The sequence below is a fragment of the Apus apus genome, chromosome 1, assembly GCF_020740795.1.
Source record: "Apus apus isolate bApuApu2 chromosome 1, bApuApu2.pri.cur, whole genome shotgun sequence".
Classification (NCBI taxonomy): Eukaryota; Metazoa; Chordata; class Aves; order Apodiformes; family Apodidae; genus Apus; species Apus apus.
In genome coordinates, this window is record NC_067282.1 from 91891422 (window position 1) to 91911532 (window position 20111).

A 20111-nucleotide genomic window follows, 5' to 3' on the forward strand; every position below is an offset into this window, starting at 1 on the left:
CATGGCTTATTGGGAAGTTGGCTGGTTCTTCCTCAATGGCCACCCTCCCTGGACATCCTCAACCATCATCCTGCCCAAGGCCTGCTCCCATCTTTGCTGTAACCACTGTTGATGGAGCTGCAGTGCTCGCAGTGTTTGACATTTGGTAGTCGCTGGTGGGAAAGTACTACATGAGCTGGGTATAACACTGTGCATTTTACATTAGTATTGGGATTAGTAGTTCTTAATTATTGCTTTATTAAATCTGTTTTCATTTCAACCGACAAGTCTCCTTTCTTTTTCCCCCAATTTTCCTTCTTGGGTGGGGAGAGGTCATCAGGTGTAGAGGAACTGCCTAAATGTAGACACGCTGAAACAGGAAATTCCTGCTACAGTTAAAAAACTTCCTAAGAGGAAGCAGCATTGTCACCTTCCTCTGCAGGTGGTAGAAGCCAGGAGGAATTCTGAACTGGATTCCCAAAAGACAGAGCAGAAATCAAGAGACTGAGCGGGGTGGTGATATAAATGCCTTAAGATTCTAAACAGACCACCAAGATCTTATCCCACTGGCCTGACTTCACTGTGGTTGTGGGTTAATCATAGATGGAAGGTACCTCAAAAAAAAACCAAAAAACCCGACACAAAAACCCAGAAAATTTTGTGTTCCTCAAGACAGGAATCAATGTCTGCCTGCATGCTTTTTCAGTAGCACCAGAGCAACAGCTCCAAAGCCAAAGCACACTGCAGGTCAGGTTTAAAAGAAACAGAAATATTTGAAGTTCAGTGCAACAATCATTTATAGTCTTAAAAACGTATAGAATGTGTTTATATTCTTTAAGTAAACCTTGAATCAAAAAATCTTACTTAAAAAAACAAGCATCTGATACCATTATAAAAAGTCCTCTGCAACATTAATCAAGATGAAAAAAAAACACCAAGTTTTTCAAGTGGTATGAGAGGGCCTGGGCTATACTTAGAGAAAGCATTGTATTTAACAGGAAAGGAAACTAGAAGCCTTACTCCATTAACATACCGATGGACTTCAAACTGCACTGCATGCCAGCAAATGAACAGCTGAAGACAGCAGTAAGCACAGAAATGCATAGCAGCAAACATATTTTAACACATACCTTAAGCAGATTTCTGCAATTTCACCAAAAGCTACTTTTACCACCTGTATTTCTTCAATGTTCTGACACTTTTAGTATTTACTTGCTTATTACTTAATTGTATTAAGTTAGATAAGATTTCCTTATCTAAAAATGTTGCACTGAACTGCTACCCTGCTCTTAGAAAAGTAGAGTGTCAACTGATTAGAAAGCAAGTGATGCAGTTTATGGTAAAAATAGTTAATTGAGAGGAAATTCAGATAAAGTATTTGGATTTTAATTAGTAATAAAAATATTTTCTAATAAAATGAGAACCAGCTCTAATGAGCTAGGGATGAAAATACAAATGTCAGAAAATATAATCTAAGAAAAACCCCTTGTGAAATTTAATTGAAGTCACCGTATTTAAATATTAAAGAAAGGCAAATGCATAATAAATCTTACTACACTGAGATGCAACTAATAGGCTAAATTTCTGGTACTGTTCTGGAAAATAATCTTTAACTGCACTTGTACAGCAGAAAATATTAAACTCAAACAACTCCAGCTTTTACATTCTGCTATTTTTGTATTAATAAAGCAATGGCAATTGCACAGTGGTCTACTGAATGGAGTCTTTTGAACCAGAAACACAATACAGTATCCAGTTTCAATTCTAACAAAATCAAAATGAGGAAAATAATAATCTTTTGTAACTCTTTATGGGCTTCTGAAAGGGATTTTATTTTCTTTTTTTCCTTCCTTTTTTTTTTTTTTAAGTTACTATTTGTCTCAGTTTTTTATTGCAGTAGGCAATAGAAACTGAGTAGAATTTCATTGTAAAGTTCCAGCAAGAAACAAACACATCAGGTCAGAAATTAGAAATAAATACTTTCTTCATGGGAGACCAAATAAGGGGTCTTGAAATGATACCAAGATACAGGAGATGGCCTTTACAGCTGCCAGTTCAACTACAGTCTGTAGGCCAAAATGCACTAATCACAGAGGATAAAATACAGACACTTTTTTTTTTTTAATAAGAAGCAGAGTCACTTTCAAGATGAGCTACTGCAAATAAAGCATTAGCTTTCCCCCTTCTATTTTTTTTTAAAGTGGACTGAAACAGTTGATAATGGCTTTACAGCTATCCATAACTGAGGTCCACAGAATTAAAACTAACTACCCAATACATTTTTATACACAGCACAAACAAGTCTTGTAAAAATACACATTTTATTATGTACATTTAGAGGTTGAAGTTAATTTAAATGGATACAGTTTTTTCTTCTTCAGTTACATCTTTTGCCTCATGATGTTCTGCTGCTGCTTCCAAAGGCTTTTCTTCAGTGACCTGCAGAAACATCCATTATGTTATTTTTTTTTGCTCCTTGACCCTGGGAATTCTCCCCTCATCCTATCACTGTTAACAAAAAAATGAAAACCTATAAAAAAATACAGTGTCTCCCAAATTAAACAACCTGAATGACAAGCATCCTCAAACTAATTTAATAGAAAAATATAATGGGTTAGGCTCTGAACACATCCTTGGCTAAAAGGTTTCAGCAGACATACAGCTTTTTTCTTTTTCTCTCTTGCCACACAAGTAAGTAAAATATTTTACCTCAAGACTCCAAAACATCTGCTGTATATTTTTTATGAAGATTTCCTACATTTAAGCATGCCTTGATACGAAGTCTCTAGTTACAGATGGCTTATGATATTTCATAGTTCCATTCAACTTAAACAATTGCCTTTTGCATTTACACTATCGTTGTAAAGCTCCTCTTGGGTAAGTATATTTCAACTGGTTGTTTAGTAGAAGGTTTGCAAGAAACTCTTACTTTCCATGTAGGTTTTAAACAGGCAAAAAAATACTCCAACTAATGTGATTTATGCAGTTTACTGAAATAGCATTCCCTTTTATGTTCAGTAACTTCCACCTAGGCTGACCCAGTGGTACTGGATTTTATTCCTCCATTTACTTATCAGAAACATATTTCTATGTGCTCTCTCAAACCTGTGGCAGGAAATTTGTTCTTACCTAAAATCAAGGCAAGTGTAAAAATATTATGGCAATTTTTAGGTTTTTTGTTTTATGTTTATGATTAAAACAGGAAAAAGTAGTTTTAAATTTTACACACATGATATCAGTATTTCTTCTGGAGATTAATTTGAAAAATGCTAATATAGTTTAAAGTAATAATCAATAACAGTGTAGAGAGATTATTACAGAAAGCATATAGAATTCTCAGAAGCAGACAACTTCAGTCATAGATGGAAAGTTTTACACAATTTGCTTGGGGTTTTTTTTTTATAGGACAAACTCTATCAACTGAACACTGCATGTTTTTTTAAATGGTACAATACTAGACATGAGAAACAGTACTAGCACATCCTCTACCACACAGCAATTAAGATATCTTGTGCACCTGATTTTTCTTCATCTGTGAGCATTTCCCATATCTAAAGATCCATTCTTGAATATATTACTCACCTCTAATAAGTCAATTTTTACTCTTATCACAGCATATCTTTATCTTTGGTAAACTGTATTTCAACACTAATGAGACTCACCAGCTTCTTTGATCTTTCCAGCAGTTTGTGCCACACAGTGTGGTGAGCCTGTATTAAAAGTCATTAATGTATGTCAGTGAAAGTAGAAAAAATATCTTATCAAAGAACAGATTCTGAGAAGCATATAGGAATGCTGGCACAAAAATGTAACAAACCCTAATTCAGATGTTACAGCTCATGATTTCAGTGTCCTATTTGCCTATATTCCTCTGGGGGCCTTGAATAAATGTCTGCTGATCACATCCGCTCATTATGTGGAATCATTGAGGGGGCTATGGGCAAAAATGGGAAATACAATCTTATGACGAGGAAGGGTACACCAAGATAAGGTGGGAAACCCAGTGCCCACCTGTTTCTTTAAGACTTCCCCAACTGAGTCAACAGCACATGTGCTAGACCACAGGTCAAAACTATGTAAGTCAACAGGAACAGGAAGAAAAACTCCTCCTTCCACCTACAGTTCTGCAAAGCCTTTATTTAAGACTGATTACTGCTACGACTTCTTCATTATTAAGTTCTACCTTGGTGTCATGAAAGATTTTTAAATGGTATCCTTTATCATGAGTATAAATTCAAAGTTTTGCTCTTTTCTCAATCTGAATAAACACTGTCAGCAGTCTCAATTTCAGACAGTTAACATGCACAACTAAGGCCAGGTGAATGAAATAGCCGTGCAGAAATTGCACAATGAAAATAACACTTTCAGTACCGAAAAATAGTATCAAAGGCACTCTGATGCAAGCTTTTCTAGTTCTGATTTCATAGCCATAATAGTTCCATGAAAACAAACACCAAATATCTGCCACAGTCATCATCATCATGGGCCTTCACTTTCTGCTTCTGTTCTTACTTCTGAATTAATGCTTGGCTACCAGCACAACATATAATAAAGATCAGAAAGTAAGCCAAATGCCCTGACTTGAAGAATAAAAACTTGTACAAAATGGATTAGTTACCTTCAAATGTATTGGCAGGGACACACCTTGGAACCTCCTTATCAATTCAGACTGGTTAGTCTGAAGATTATGGGCTGCTGTTATCTCGTACTGGAAACAGAAACTTGTCCTTGGAATATGAGGGCCTTCACTAACATCTACAAAGTCACCAAACCTGATGGGAGGAAAAAAAAAAATCTGTCAAATATATTCAGAGAGAAGTACAAGTCTATTTGTTTTTATTTCTGATTAGCAAATTCCTATCTACAGAAGTGATGAAAGTAAATCCACACAAATCCCAAACCAAATCTAAACAAATCCTCATTTCAGCATTTCTAGCTTTCCTGAAGCAAGAGTACAGGCCACACACAATTTCCTAAAATTAACAAATGAAATTAAATCCTTGAGTCTAAAAAGAGGATCCTAGGTTTAACAAATCTTTGAAGCCATGTTGGCTTTAAAAGTGGGTAACCCTGTCATGCACCAAAAAAGGATTTGTCTCCAAGATCACATACAGCATACAGCATTTACAACCTACACAGGTATTTTCCTTCCAGGTCTTGGAAAACTGAGAATCCATTAAGAAAAGTGAGAGACCAAAAAATGTACAGCAAAAGAATACTCAGAATAAACCTCTCCCAGAAATCAATAGGTAAGATCATTTTCCCTCCTATCAAGTAAACTAGAGAGTGGAAGGAATGAGAAAGAACAGACACAATGTAATTATAAAATTTCAAGAACCATCAATGCACAGACATCTGCTCCTTTATAGAGATATGGACTCCAAAATCAAATGCAGAACAACTTACACATCTAGAAAACTGAATAACCTACACTAGCCTAGGCTAGTCACAAATAGCTTTATATGCCCAAGGTACAATACAGGCTTTCTGCCTCCAGCCTAAGAACTTTTTATCTTACATGGTATCCTGGGAGCCAGCTCTGTTCTCATCTCCATCACTACAAGGAAGCAGCTTGTCATTTAGGAAGACATAGACAACTTTGGAAGAAAAAAATCACTATGCAATGCTAAATCTTCTTTTCAAACAAGTATTTGGTTTGTATTTTATTCAACCTTTCAAGCTTCAGAGATTTATGTAGATTTTATGTAAAAGCATTCAAAGCATTAAAGACTTCTCTGGCTCTTACAAACCTGAACATAGAAGGAAACAGAAATTAAGTGAGATCCACCAAGTGTTAAGTATCACAAAACAACTGTTGCGCAAAAAAAACAAACCACAATGAACACCCACTCAAACAACAACTTAAGACAGACAACAGACCACAAGGAATGCAAGTGATTTCTAAACTGAAAACTATCATAAGCAACTTAATCTCCTCACTTGCAGATAGTGCTTGCAATATAATCAAATTTTTCAGTGAATCATTGCAGAATGAGAGTTCAATTTTGCTCACCTATGTAACGTTACAATTCCTTCCATATTCTGAGAAGCTTTTTGTTCTATCATCTCCATTTTGTATCTGAATAAGACAAAAAAAAAATTATAAATTCTCACCTTTAACACCTAGTTCTTATAAGAATCCTTAAAAGAAAAATTTGAAAAGCATTCTTAAAAATCATGCTCACATTTCTGTGACCTTTGAAGCACCACACGTGAAACATGACAATATGTATTAACATGTTTCATAAAGCACATCATACAGACCTGTTAGTCTAACCTCAGTTTCTGGAAAAATTATGGAGTTTATACTGGGTACTACTGAAAGATATTCAAAGAATAATGCAATCCTCAGGCAGAGTCAACATGGGTTCATAAGAGGAGAGTCCTGTTTAATCAACTCCATACCCTTTTATGACAAGGTCACCTGCCTAGTGGATGAAGCGAAGGTGGTGAATATAGTTCTGGATTTTAGTCATGCTTTTGATACTGTCCCTCATACCACCATCCTTTTGGACAACTTGTCCAACTATGGAATGCACAAGTTCATGTTGCACTGGGTGAAGAACTGGCTGAAGGGAAGAGCTCAAATAGTTGGAGTGAATGGGGCTACATCTCAGGGTTTAATGCTAGGACCAGTCCCATTCAACACATTTATCTGCAATCTGGATGAAAGAGCTAAATGCACCATTAGCAAGTTCACTGATGATACCAAACTGGGAGGTGCTGTTGACTCTCTTGAGGGACAAGAGGCCATGTAGAGGCATCTAGATAGATTGGAGCACTCTGCTATGATTAATGGGATGAAATTTAACAAGTCAAAATGCTAATTCTGCACCTATGGCAGAGTAATGCTGGGCACAAGTATAAAGTGGGAGAGGAGTGGCTGAAAAGCAGCCCTGCAGAGAAGGATCTGGAGGTGCTGGTCAACTGCAAGCTCAGAGTGAGCCAACAGTGTGCCCTGGCAGCCATGGGACCAAACCACATCCTGAAGTGCATCACACATAACATGACTAGCTGGTAAAAAGAGGCAGCTATCCCCCTCTATTCAGCACTGGTGCAGCCTCACCTGGAGTACTGTGTGCAGTTCTGGGACCCACAATTTACGAAGAATGTGGAGGTGCTTGAATGCATCCAGAAGAGGGCAACAAAGCTGGAAGGAATGTCCCATGAGGAGTGGCTGAGGACTTTGGGCTTGTCTAGTTTGGAGAAAAGGAGGCTGAAGGGCAACCTCATTGCTCTCTACAGCTTCCTCAGGAGAAATGGAGGGGGAGGTGCTGAGCTCTTATCCCTGGGATCCAGTGATAGGACGCATGGGAATAGTTGAAAGCTGCACCACGGGAGGTTTATAATAGACATTAGCAAGCATTTCTCCACTGAGAGAGTGGCCAGACACTGGAATAGGCTTTCTAGAGTGGTGGTCGATGTCCCAAGCCTGCAGTGTTTAAGAAGCATTCAGACGATGTCCTTAAAAACATGCTTGAACTTTTAGGCAGCCCTGAGAACTGCTCAGGCAGCTGGACTAATCGCTGTAGGTCCCTTCCAATTGAAGTAGTTTATTCTAGTCTATCATATTCTATGTATATGTTACAGAAAGGCCATGCTCTGTCAGCAGTTTTATTCAGAAAGACAAAATGAACCTACTGCTTCAAATAAAAATAAGAGTGTTTCAAGTCACATTAAGACTATAAGACAGTATCAGATCACCTAAACTGGTTTTATGCAAAGTGTGGTCCTCAACAGCCAGTCATCTGCAAGGCAGAAAAGTGTTCTCTGTTCTTGCTACACACACAAATACACAATAAATGTCTAAAGCTGTTATAAGTCAGCTCTCACCTGCTGTTGTGGTTTGCTAGCCAAAAGAACAAAGAGGCACTAGTCCATATGTCACATTAATATAATCTTCATTATTAAGCTAAAACACTAGTTATTTTTGCAATTTTAGCTTTAGCATAGTTTTGTTTTGGTTCACAAAACGATAAATCCTTTTTTCATTTCCCCTCACCTCTCTTCAACTGCCAAAAAGCTGTGGACTGGAGAATTTTTTTTTTCCAAAACATTGCTTAGGTGTTTCTTCAGTAAAGAAGACTGAAGTGTTTGGAACAAGTCCTCTTTTATATAACAGGCAAGAGTATTTTACCCATCTTCCTCCTGAAGAGCTCAAATCCTGCATTTCATCAAATCTTCATTTGAAGATACAAAGGCATAAAAAAAATCTACCAAAAAAAAAAATCTACATCTCTTTAACATGAAAGCCTTTCAGCAAAGGTTGAGAATAACCAACATACCAAGTCTAACCACCAGAGCTTCCACTTAAAAGAAGTAAAATTTAGAAGCACACTATTACACAAAGAAATCTACAGTCTTTCCATTTGTCACAAACTACATTCAGCAAAGGTGCCTGGTGTTGCCTCTGGAGAGAATATTAAAAACAACATAAGGTAGAGTGACAGAGTGGAGGGGTGTTCAGAGTAGTGGAAGAAGTACCTTCTTACCTCACCCATGACATCTTATTTTAGATTTACAAAACTAAGCAGAGATTTAAATGAATTTCTAACTGCCTTTCTAAAAGAAAGGCAAATTCAGACACTTACCTGTTATGCTGAAACATTTCACGTGCTACTTTTGCTTCAACATGCAGTGTTTCAAATGGCAGGTCTTTATGAATGAGTTTACTGGCATCCCTTGTAAGAGAACGGAAGTTGTCCTAAAAAATAGTGAAGTATATAAAACTGTCAGCACTGTTTCACAGCTGCACTGAATTGACAACGCATAGGAAACACTAAATATTAGTCAAAAGAAAAAAGATCATCTCCTATAAACCCTAAATATAAGAATATTGCTGCAGGATTGTAACTCTTACTAATTATCAGCAACAGGTTTCTACAAACCATCACTGTCTAAACAGACTGATTCAATGTCCAGTTACATTAATAGGCATTTTTCCATCAAAAATATATATATCAATTAAACTTTTTAGGTTTTCCTAACATTATATACTTATACAGGCTTGCTACTCTTCAACATTCATGTATGTGTATCTTGTTTCCCAGAGTTACAACTACACTTCTGAATTATCTCTGTTGTGATGGAATCAAATAAAAAAAGGAACACTTAATATACAGAAATTTATCACCTTGGTCTGGAATCCAAAGTTCGGCCTACTCTTATTTATTGATAAATACGAAATTGTTATTAGGAGAAATTATGTTTATGACGCCATGTAGAAAATATTTCAAGCTAAGTTACTTCAACTGCAAAATCATATTGAAGAAAACTTGTGCATTGTACCAATATTGCTTTGTCACCCATACACACCTCTGCTGGTATTTGGGCATGAGAACAAGAATAGGCACCAGGTAAGTAAAACACCTGTGATTATACCAGCTACCAAGTGGTTATGAGATTCAGGGGGTTTAGATTATTAGATTTACTGAGAGCATGAAAAATAAGAAAGCTATTGAGGAGAGCTTCAGCTGTACATGCTCACAGTTCTTTTACAACAGTAAACTGACTATGCTGTAAACCACTAGGTGAAAATACACATATTACACACAGTTTTCAGAGGGCTCTACTCACACAAAGACTATGATTCCATCTACTTTACCAGAGAAGAGCAGGGGCAGATCTGTATAGTAACAAAGATGGCACTGAGGTCCCAACTGCCACATCAACTGTTTGTGCAATTGTATTTCAGACTAGAACTTACTCTAGCCCCACAGACCTCATATCTGTAAGCATCTGGAGAGCAGCTCAAGGTTTAGTTTCATCTGAAAGGAACCCAGCCTGTGTGCTGAGAACACTCTGGAATGAGAGCCAGTATGTGGTAAACACAGAGACTAGTTTCCAAAGAGTACTCCTAACCTAAAAAAAATAAATACTAGTGTAGATATACTCAACAAAAAAGAAAAAAGAAAAAAAAAGAAAAAGAAAAAACAAAACAAAACCAAACCTCACTGCCCTCTCTACCCCATTGAGAAAGAACCACTGGACAAGTAGTGCAAACCATGTAACTTTTCAGGCAGGACGTTACTGTGCTTACATTTGTTGGTTTCCAGTCATTCAGTCTGTTGTCCAAAATTACATCGTAACAGAAAGCTCCAGAGATCACTGCAATTCCAAGAAGAAAAATATTCCTGTCTGTAACCAAGTGTGTATTTCATCATAATATATTCTTATATCTAAACAGCTGAGAAGAAAGCCAGAATTATCTTCATAAACCCATCATAAAATATACATTTTCAGCTGTGATTATACAGTCAAATGGCAGATTATGGCTGTGTCATTTTAATTTCATTTCACTGAATGGGAAAGTAATTTAAAATTAATCTTAATGTAATAGCAGCAAAATACAACCCCACTAAAGTGAAAAAAAGTTATAGTGCTCAAAACCGTATCTAACACTGTAAGAAAAAATTCCACTTTGAAAACATTGAACAAGTTTTCCTCTGTACACATCATATGTTAAAAGTAAATTTGCACTGTTAAATTGTAAAGAGGAATTTATTGCATAGAGAAATTAGAACTGAAATAAAATGTTTATCCATGACACAAGCATGGCTCCAGTTTCTGATAAAGGCAATACAAATTTCTGTGGCAGTTGTTAGAGTACTCTTTCTGTATATTTATTCAGATATTGCTATCTTAGAAATTAAACTTATGACATAAGCTCACACTACTTCTGTATCTATAGTAAAACAATATAGCTTAGTATATGCAAGACTACTCCAAATCCTGGTAGAACTGAAATATCCACTCTACACTTAACAATCCAGGCAAATGTCAATATTGCTTTAATGGAAATCAATTGTAGGAACACTCCACATGACATTCTTATATATCAAATAAAAAATCACACAGACTTTGTTATTTAAATAAACTCCTCTCTTCTGTATTTCTTACTTTTGTAAATCTTGAATCAGGTCACATGACTTTTTACTAACCCTCTTTGTACTTCAATAATCTTCCTAATTTATGCATACACCATAATATTTAGTTACTCATGCGCTCACAAGGTTATGTACTTATTAAAGCAAATTTCACAGAAACCCATCACATCTTCAAAATACCTTACTCATGTAACTTCACAATAGAAAGGTTATGTCCTGAAGTTACTAATTCAGCCTATGACATCCTAAGTGGTCTGAAATCCAGCTGCCACACAGACCAATTTTCTGCACTTTGCTAACAAAATTGTTTTCAGTGTGACTACTATAAACTAAAGGCTACAACAGCATGCAAGACACATATCAATGGGAAGTACCGTCAATCGTTGCGGGAAAAAAAGCCTCTTTTTTTTAATAACACTATTAGACACTCACTTAAGAAGCAGTGGAAACCAAGACTTTCAAAATAAAACACTTATATCACCTGGCACTTCTGGAGCTTTAATCAGATTCACTGAGTACTCATCTTTGAACGCTCGCTTCAACACACACGCCATGATCGTGGCACAGGAACGCCAATAGGCCTGCAAAGAGAATTTCCAAGAAGATTTACTACCTAGATGCTAACAACCCACGCCAGATGAACATCTGCTACTTATTCCAAAAGAACAGCATCATTTAACTGACACACAAACCTAGCTGTCAATGCAAGTGCTACTTTCTTTAGCATTTAAACTTCTATTTGGAGATGATTCTCCACATGGAATCAATTAAAAGAAAATCAAACCTGCACTTAAAATGCAAGCCATATGTTTCCCTGGAGATATTTAAATCTGAAATCATAGAATACAACAATATAGGTTGAAAGGGATGCCCACACACCACCTAGCCCACACACCACCTAGCCCACACTCTTGTCCAGCTAATGAAAACCATGATGTATCATCCAACTAATAAAAATATCTGAACTTTTACAACAATAAAGTTCAAGAAAGCAGAAGCACATGGAACTGAGAGAGTCATACAGAATCAAGTGGTTGTAATTGGGGTTGCCTACAATGGGATAAGAAACACACTCACTTTGTTTACTTCCTCTGGATCTTCATCTTTGAAAGTAAGGAACTGAATTTCACAGGATTTTATCAAGGGTCTATACATATCCCAGACTTCACCATCCACAAGAGCTAGAACCGATTTCTTGCAATGCCATTCACTTAAGTCTAAAGAAAGTACAAAAAGTATTACACGGGTATTAACCACATTTCTCTGAGTCAGCAGTTTAGATCCCTGCATTTGTAACAACAAAATACAAGTTTCACTTTTGCAAATTACTTGGAAGGATGAGCTGTTAATAGAGCCTCCAAAAATAACTCAAATTTATGCTGATGTATTTTAGTACAAATATATATTAAAACATACCAACTACAAATATTCTGAATGCATGTCTGTTACCTGGGTCGTTAAAATACCATTATTAACATTCCAAATTTGGATGACAAGTACTTCAACTGGCAGCACATCTTCCATCACCACTGGTGCAACATTAGTTTAAAAGTCCATTCACTTACGCATGGCACAGTTGTATGGAGTAGACAAAGCTTTGTTCATTACAAACACACTGCCAGGGTGAGACTTCCCAGTGTATTTCACTTCGATCTTCTCTATCCGTGGATACAGAGATAACTGTCTCTCCTTCTCCTTGGCAAAGAGCTCATTACGCATCTGAATCAGTTCCTCTGAGGTCAGCCGAGGAACAGTCGGCGTGGAGACGAACCCTGGCAAAAGCAATGGTCTCAAATAAGCAATAAGGAGTTTTTAAAGCCTCTTTGTAAGACATTTGTCTCTGCAGAAAGGAAGACACGCCCCCGCACTGCTAATCCGCCTGTCTCCTCACGCATAAGGTCAGCGCCCGACGCTCCTGGTCCGCGCACTGCCCGCACCAAGTCACCACAGGAAAAGCAACAACATCTTGGTGACATTCGCTCTCTGGCCGCGCAGGCGCTTCCCTCGGACAGGGCCCTGCGGCCTCAGCCCGCTCTGCGCCCCGTCCCCGCGGCCGCCTCCTCAGCCCGGTGGGCCGGGCGGCCCGAGCCTCCCCGCACGGCCGGGCGGCCCCAAGCCCCGACCGACCGGCCGCCCAGCCCCGACCGGCCGCCCAGCCCGCCACTCACGGCGCCCGCCGCGCAGGCCGCGGGCAGCCCAGCGCGCCGCCATCCTCCGGGCGAGTCCCCTCCTCCCCGGCCTCCGCCGGAAGCAGCGGCGCGGCCGCGCGGTTCCGGCCCTCGCTCCTCCCGCCGCCGGGAGCCGTGCGGGGCGCGGCAGCCGTGCGGGGCGGGGCAGCCGGGCGGGGCGGGGCAGCCGGGCGGGGCGGGGCAGCCGGGCGGGGCGGGGCAGCCGGGCGGGGCGGGGCAGCCGGGCGGGGCGGGGCCGCCTCCCCCTGAGCCTTTAGCGCCGTCGTCAGCGGCTCCCTTCCGTGTGCGGTAGTAGCGCTGCGGGTGTCACGCGTAGCGCCCCTGCGCTCCCTTCGCCCCCTTCGCCCCGAGGGGCCTCCTTGCCGTCCTCCCCGCCCCCCCCAGCAGCGGCTGGGGGCCGTCAGGCGGTAGCGGAGCTGCAGCAGTGAATGGAAGAGCCGGGGCGGGCGGGAAGGGCCCGCGGTGCCCGGGCGGGGCAGGGCCGGGGGCGGGGGGCAGGTCCCGGCGCTGCTGCCCCTCGGCTCCAGGCCCCCGCGCCCGCCCTGGCCTCCCTGCTGCCCCGGGAGCTGGAAGCCCGGCACAGCCGAGCTGCCGCCCGCGTAGGAGAAGCCACCGTGGCTTCTGCTAAAACTCGCTTCCACGCGTGGAACAACTCGGAGTTTGATTCAGCGCTTCACAGTTCGGCTGGTGGGCCCGTTCGGCCCAGTCCCCGGTTCGCACAAGCGGAACAGCAGCCAGAGCGCGACGGCAGTTCCGTAACCAGGTGAAACGGTTATGCTGAATTAGCGTCATTAAGAGCTAAAGGATGTCATTAAACTCAACATCAGAAGAGCACATGTGTTAATCCTGGCAAGGGGCAGCGGCAGCCAGAGAGTTTTCCGCTGTGGAAGCACGTCTGCGGAGCAGCAGGGCAGCTGGCTGCTCCTGGCTGGGTACCTCGCTGCTTTCCCTGCTCACCTGGGCTCCCATCCGGAGGGCCAGGTGTGCAGTACGGTCACCGTTTGTGCTCTTCGTTACAGTGTTGGATAGATTTCAGAATTTCAGCGAGTCAATCATCCTGCTGCTTCGTTTTTTGAAAAGAAGTTCAATACAAGTTACGTTTAGTGCACCAGGCTTATTGTAGGCTACATACTTGTGTGTGTAAAGCAGTTCATAGTCTCAAATATGCTGTTATTATTTATAATAATATAGCTCAACTATACAGTTCTATTATGTTTTAGTTCTACAGCTTGAGGAATCATATGCAGTCAATGATTACATCACAATTTTTTGTTTTAAACAATAAAAAACCCAAACAAACAATGTAGGGTACAAAAAGAACATTTATACTCTTATGAGGATATAAATTCAAAATGTTTAGAGAATGAAAGATGGAAACAAAGGCTATTCTGTCAGTCTGAGGAAGTCTTACAAGAGTAAAATCCTATTTGATTCTGCATGTTTCTTTATTATGTCTCCCCCTCTGTTTTCAATTGACACTATCTAATCTGTAAATCATCTTTTGTACAAGTACTTGCCACTTCCTATTCAGTTTCATCTTCAGAAAAATTGTAATAGAATATCTGATTCCTCCTTCCACTTGGTGTCACTTTGGAACACGATGCAGATAAAAAACATCTGGGACGTAACATGCCACAGACTACAGGAAGTGCCTGATCATAGCCCTCTGCCTTTTGGTAATCCTCATCCAACAGAGTGACAGTGCAAAGCTTTACCCCAAGTGGAAATCAAAAGGCATCCAAAGCTGCTGGAAATTTCACCCAGGGTTCAGCTGGCATCTCTACAGCCCCTGGACAAAAGCAAAAGTGGATCAACGATGGCATAGATTTGGGGTTAATAAAGTTAAGTCTTCAAGCTTATGTTTTATTCAAGCTGACACAGCTGGCTCACAAGTGTAATGTCCTTTCTCTGTTTACTACAGTATATTTACTTGAGGCTTCTGTGAAGGAGTGAAAACCCCTGGGTCCACTCACAGTGGATTGAGCAGAGGGCCAGCTGGGGGTTACTCTCAGCTGTCAAATAATGGCCCTGCAAGCAGCCTGCGGGGAAGGAACAGAAAGGCTCAGTGCAATACCTCAGCTATTGATCCCTCGATGCTAAAAGGCAAAGGTCTTCCTACTGAGAAGTACTCTGGAAAGGGTTTGGCTGAAGCCCAGCGACTTTTAGTGTGTCATAACACAGAGTATGTTTGTGATACTGAGAAGAGACAGGTAACAAAAGTGGAAAGCTGTCCAAGAATAATTACAAGGAATCAAACTTCATAAAGCCCTTTGACTTTTAGGAAAACTGTGGATGTTATTTTATAATGTGCAGAAGAAAATGGGAGAAGATTGCCCTATGAGGCAACAGCAACCCTGTTAAGAGCTCTTATACACAGTATGTGGCCCAACTCTAACCAGTAAGTGACAAACTGTCGTGGTCTATGTCTCTCATGGAAGAAAGATTGCCTCAAAAGCAAAACTCCTGCCCCTCCCTTGGCCGTTGTCATGCATTTCTCACTGCTTACCCCCTAGGTAGGTAACTGTGGCAGTTCTGTACAAGGCGCTAAACATGAGATCACTGAAGTGATACAAATTGCAGGATCAGTATTGCTGAAAGATGTTTTATTCACATTATTTCAGTGACCTGACTTAAAGTGCACCTTCATATACACATTGCTGGGCACACTGTGGCAAAATAATTCTGAATCTGGATCCCAGGAGCCCCAGATCCGTAAAGCCCTGGAAGAAGTCAGGATGAAGGAGGAGTTTGCTTTGGTAGATGAGGATTGGGTTAGGGATCAGTTAAGCAGTCTGGACATCCATAAATTGATGGGTCCAGATGGAATGCATCCATGGGTGGTTAGGGAGCTGGTGGAGGTCATTGCTAGGCCACTCTCCATCATCTTTGGTAAGTCATGGGCAACAGGAGAGGTGCTTGAGGACTGGAGGAAAGCAATGTCACTCCAGTCTACAAGAAGGGCAAGAAGGAGGACCTGGGTAACTATAGACCGGTCAGCATCACCTCCATCCCTGGAAAGGTGATGGAACAACTTGTTCTTGGTGCTATCTCTAGGCATATCAAGGATGAGGGGGTCATTAAGAGCAGTCAACATGGTTTTACCAAGGGTAAGTCATGTTTGACTGACTTTATAGCCTTCTATGAGGGAGTAACTAGGTGGATACATGATGGTAGGGACGGTAGATGTGGTTTATCTTGATTTCAGTACAGCATTTGACACTGTCTCCCACAGCATCCTCGTAGATAAACTGAGGAAGTGTGCTCTTGATGGTCAGGTAGTGAGGTGGCTCATGAACTGGTTGAAAGGAGAAATCAGGGAGTTGTGGTCAATGGGGCAGAATCTAGTTGGAGGTCTGTGATCAGTGGAGTCCCTCAGGGGTCAGTACTGGGACCGGTGTTGTTCAATATTTTCATCAATGGCCTGGATGAGGGAGCAGAGTGTGCCCTTAGCAAGTTTGCTGATGACACTAAACTGGGAGGTGTGGCTGACACACCAGAAGGCTGTGCTGACATTCAGCAAGACCTGGACAGGCTGGAGAGTCGGGCGGGGAGAAACTTGATGAAATTCAACAAGGGCAAGTGTAGAGTTTTGCATCTGGGGAAGAACAACCCCATGTACCAGTACAGGTTGGGGGCTGACCTGCTGGAGGGCAGTGTAGGAAAAAGGGACCTGGGGGTCCTGGTGGACAGGAGGATGACCATGAGCCAGCAATGTGCCCTTGTAGCCAAGAAGGCCAATGGCATCCTGGGGTGCATTAGAAAGGGTGTGGTTAGTAGGTCAAGGGAGGCTCTCCTCCCCCTCTATTCTGCCTTGGTGAGGCTGCATCTGGAATACTGTGTCCAGTTCTGGGCCCCTCAGTTCAAGAAGGACAGGGAACTGCTTGAGAGAGTCCAGCGCAGAGCCACAAAGATGGTTAAGGGAGTGGAACATCTCCCTTATGAGGAAAGGCTGAGGGAGCTGGGTCTCTTGAGCTTGGAAGAGATGGAGGGGCGACCTCATCGACGTTTACAAATATGTAAAGGGCAAGTGTCAGGAGGACAGAGCCAGGCTTTTTTCAGTGATGTCCAGTGATAGGACAAGGGGCAATGGGTGCAAACTGGAACATAGGAGGTTCCACGTAAACATGAGTAAAAACTGCTTTACTGTGAGAGTGACAGAGCACTGGAACAGGCTGCCCAGAGAGGTTGTGGAGTCTCCTTCCCTGGAGACATTCAAAACCCACCTGGACGCATTGCTGTGTGATGTGCTCTAGGTGATCCTGCTCTGGCAGGGGGGTTGGACTAGATCTTTCAATGTCCCTTCCAACCCCTAAGATTCTGTGATTCTGTAATCTGCCACCATCAGCATTGTGGCTAATGCATTGTACACTGTTGCTTAGGTTGAATCAGCAAACCTCCAATAATGCCATCCAATTTGGTGGATCTTTTTTAGAAATGTACCTTTGATTGCTACTGAGTGGTCTGCTCGGTGGCAGTAATCTTGAAAATTCAGTTTAAAAAAAAGCATTCATACTGTACTTTGCAAGGCAAAGATAGAATTATACAAGATGTTGCAGAAAATGGAGGGGAAAGTATTAACAGAAAAAGCTAGAAGTACACGTTTTGTGTTCCTGTTATCTTGTTCCACCCTCACATTTCTGGCTTTCCTGGTTCAAATTTGGCTGGCACATTAGATATTAAATATTTTAAATCTAATAGAGGTCCAGTGTTCTATCACAGCATTCTAATCCTTTTCATTATAGCAAGACAACTAAGCCATGGCATACCCTGTCTTTAAACAGCCATCAAAAACACCTTTGTGGAAAAAAAGAATATCTGAATATTTTTTTGCTTCTTTTCTCAAAACAGTACTTGCTCACAATTTTCAGTTTCAAAGTATAAAACAAGAAGATTATCTGCTAGCTAAATGATTTTTTTTTTCCAGACAGGAGTTAAAGTAACATGAAGCAGCTAAACAAAATAACAAGATGCCACAAAAGTAGAAAGGAGACAAGGACTGATGTAACTGGGGGAGTGGACAGCCATTAAAGCAATACCAGAAACATTACAAAAAGCTAGGTGTGATGAGAATTCAAAATAAAAAATAAAATAAATTATCCTTTAAATTGTAGATATCAACCTCTCCACACATTCACACATGGCTGCTGATAATTCTTCACACTAAGGAGCAAGGCTTTCAAGTTGATAGATTCAATGTACTGCTGGCTGGTAATCTGGGCACAATGAAAACTACATAGCACATCGGTAGCTTGGTTTCAGAAACAAGGTTTGTGATATGGAGCTTGAAATATGTAATTTTTTGATTAAGCTAGTTAATTAAATGGAATCTCTTTTAGCAGTTTTACGAAATAGATTTCCAGCCACTTGTCCCATTGCTGTGCCCAGAATCACACAAGAACAGTTACTCTTGATGTGCTTGGAAAAAAGATTCCAAGATGTGAGTTTTAACAATAGACAGGAAGTCTCAAATGGTATCTGTGACCACCTTAAATGCAACATTCCTCTTTTAGAAATATTAAATAAATCTGTTTCTTCTTTTTGATGTGCTTTTGATATGTTCCCCCACAGCCTCCTTCTGGAGAAACTGACTTGTTATGGCCTTGATAAGTGGTCTGTGCGGTGGGTGGGGAACTGGCTGATAGACAATACCCAGAGGCTGACAGTAAATAGTTCCTCCTTAAACTGGCAACTGGTCACAAGTGGGGTCCCCCAGGGATTGATATTGGGCCCAATGCCATTTAACATCTTCATAAGTGACCCTGATGTTGGGATTAAGAGCACCCTGATGAAGTTTGCTGATGACACCAAGATGAGTGGAGAGACAGACACTCCAGAAGGGAGAGGCACCCTCCAGGATGATCTGGACAGACTGGAGGAATGGGCTAGCAGGAACCTTATGAAATTCAACAGGGAGAACAGTAAGGTCTTTCACCTGGGAACACATAACCCAGGAGTGCAGTTCAGACTGGGATCCACCTGGCTGGAGAGCAGCCCTGTGGAAAGGGGGGACCTGGGGGTCTTGGTGGATAACAGGCTTAACAGGAGTGAACAGTGTGTGGTAGTGGCAAAGAAAGCCAACAGGAGGCCGGGTTGCATCATCTAGGGCATCACCAGCAGAGATAAAGAAGCCATGGTCCTGCTCTACTCGGCACTTGTCAGACCACACCTGGAGTACTGGGTCCAGTTTTGGTCCCCGCTCTACAAAAAGGATGCAGACAGGCTGGAGAGGGTCCAGAGAAGGGCTACAAGAATGATCAGAGGACTGGAGGATGTGCCATATGAGGAGAGGCTGAGAAAACTGGATTTGTTCAGCCTGGTGAAAAGGAAGTTTAGGGGAGACTTCATTACCATGTTCCAGTACTTAAAGGCTGGCTACCAAGATGGAAACTCCCCATTTACAAGGAGTCACATGGAAAAGACAAGGGGTAATGGGCACAAGTTGCTCCTGGGGAGATTCCAATGGGACTCAAGGGTAAATTTTTCACCATGAGGATGGTCAAACATTGGAATAGTCTCCCAAGGGAAGTGGTAGATTCTCCCACATCAGACAGTTTTAAGTCTCAGCTTGACAGGGTGCTGAGCCATCTCATACAAACTATAGTAGTTTCTAGAAAGGTTAGATCAGATGATCCTTGAGGCCCCTTCCAACCTGGCATTCTGTGATTCTATGATTCTATAATTTCTTACCCAACGTGTGGTCCATCCATTGAATTCGTATCACTTCAGTTTAGATACCAGGATGTTGTGCAGAACATTGTTGAATGCTTTGCACAGGTCCAGGCAGATGACATCAGTTACTCTCCCCTTGTCCACCAATGCCATGACCCCATTGTAAAAGGCAACCAAATTAGTCAGGCAGGATTTGCCCTTAGAGAAGCTATGTCGGCTGTCACCAATCAACCCTTTGTTTTCCATGTGCCTTGGCAGGACCTTCAGAAAGATCTGCTCTATGATCTTGCCAGGCACAGAGGTGGCACTGATTGTTCTATAGTTCCCTGAGTCTTCCTTTTTTCCCTTTTGAGAAATGCAGATTATGTTTCCCCTTTTCCAGTCAGTG

At 41.3% G+C, this 20111-nt stretch overlaps 1 protein-coding gene across 1 annotated transcript; it reads right to left on the reverse strand.

Annotated features, from left to right (window-relative positions):
• Positions 1 to 2281: 2281 nt before the first annotated feature.
• On the reverse strand, positions 2282 to 13137 carry MRPL39 (mitochondrial ribosomal protein L39). The gene is made up of 10 exons (XM_051638427.1): positions 13034 to 13137; positions 12431 to 12637; positions 11943 to 12082; positions 11347 to 11446; positions 10019 to 10086; positions 8571 to 8683; positions 5993 to 6058; positions 4598 to 4751; positions 3642 to 3689; positions 2282 to 2418 (listed from the first exon to the last, which is right to left on the reverse strand). Exons 1-10 carry the CDS (start codon positions 13074 to 13076, stop codon positions 2332 to 2334), a joined length of 1026 nt encoding a protein of 341 aa, XP_051494387.1. The 5' UTR covers positions 13077 to 13137; the 3' UTR covers positions 2282 to 2331.
• Positions 13138 to 20111: the final 6974 nt, after the last annotated feature.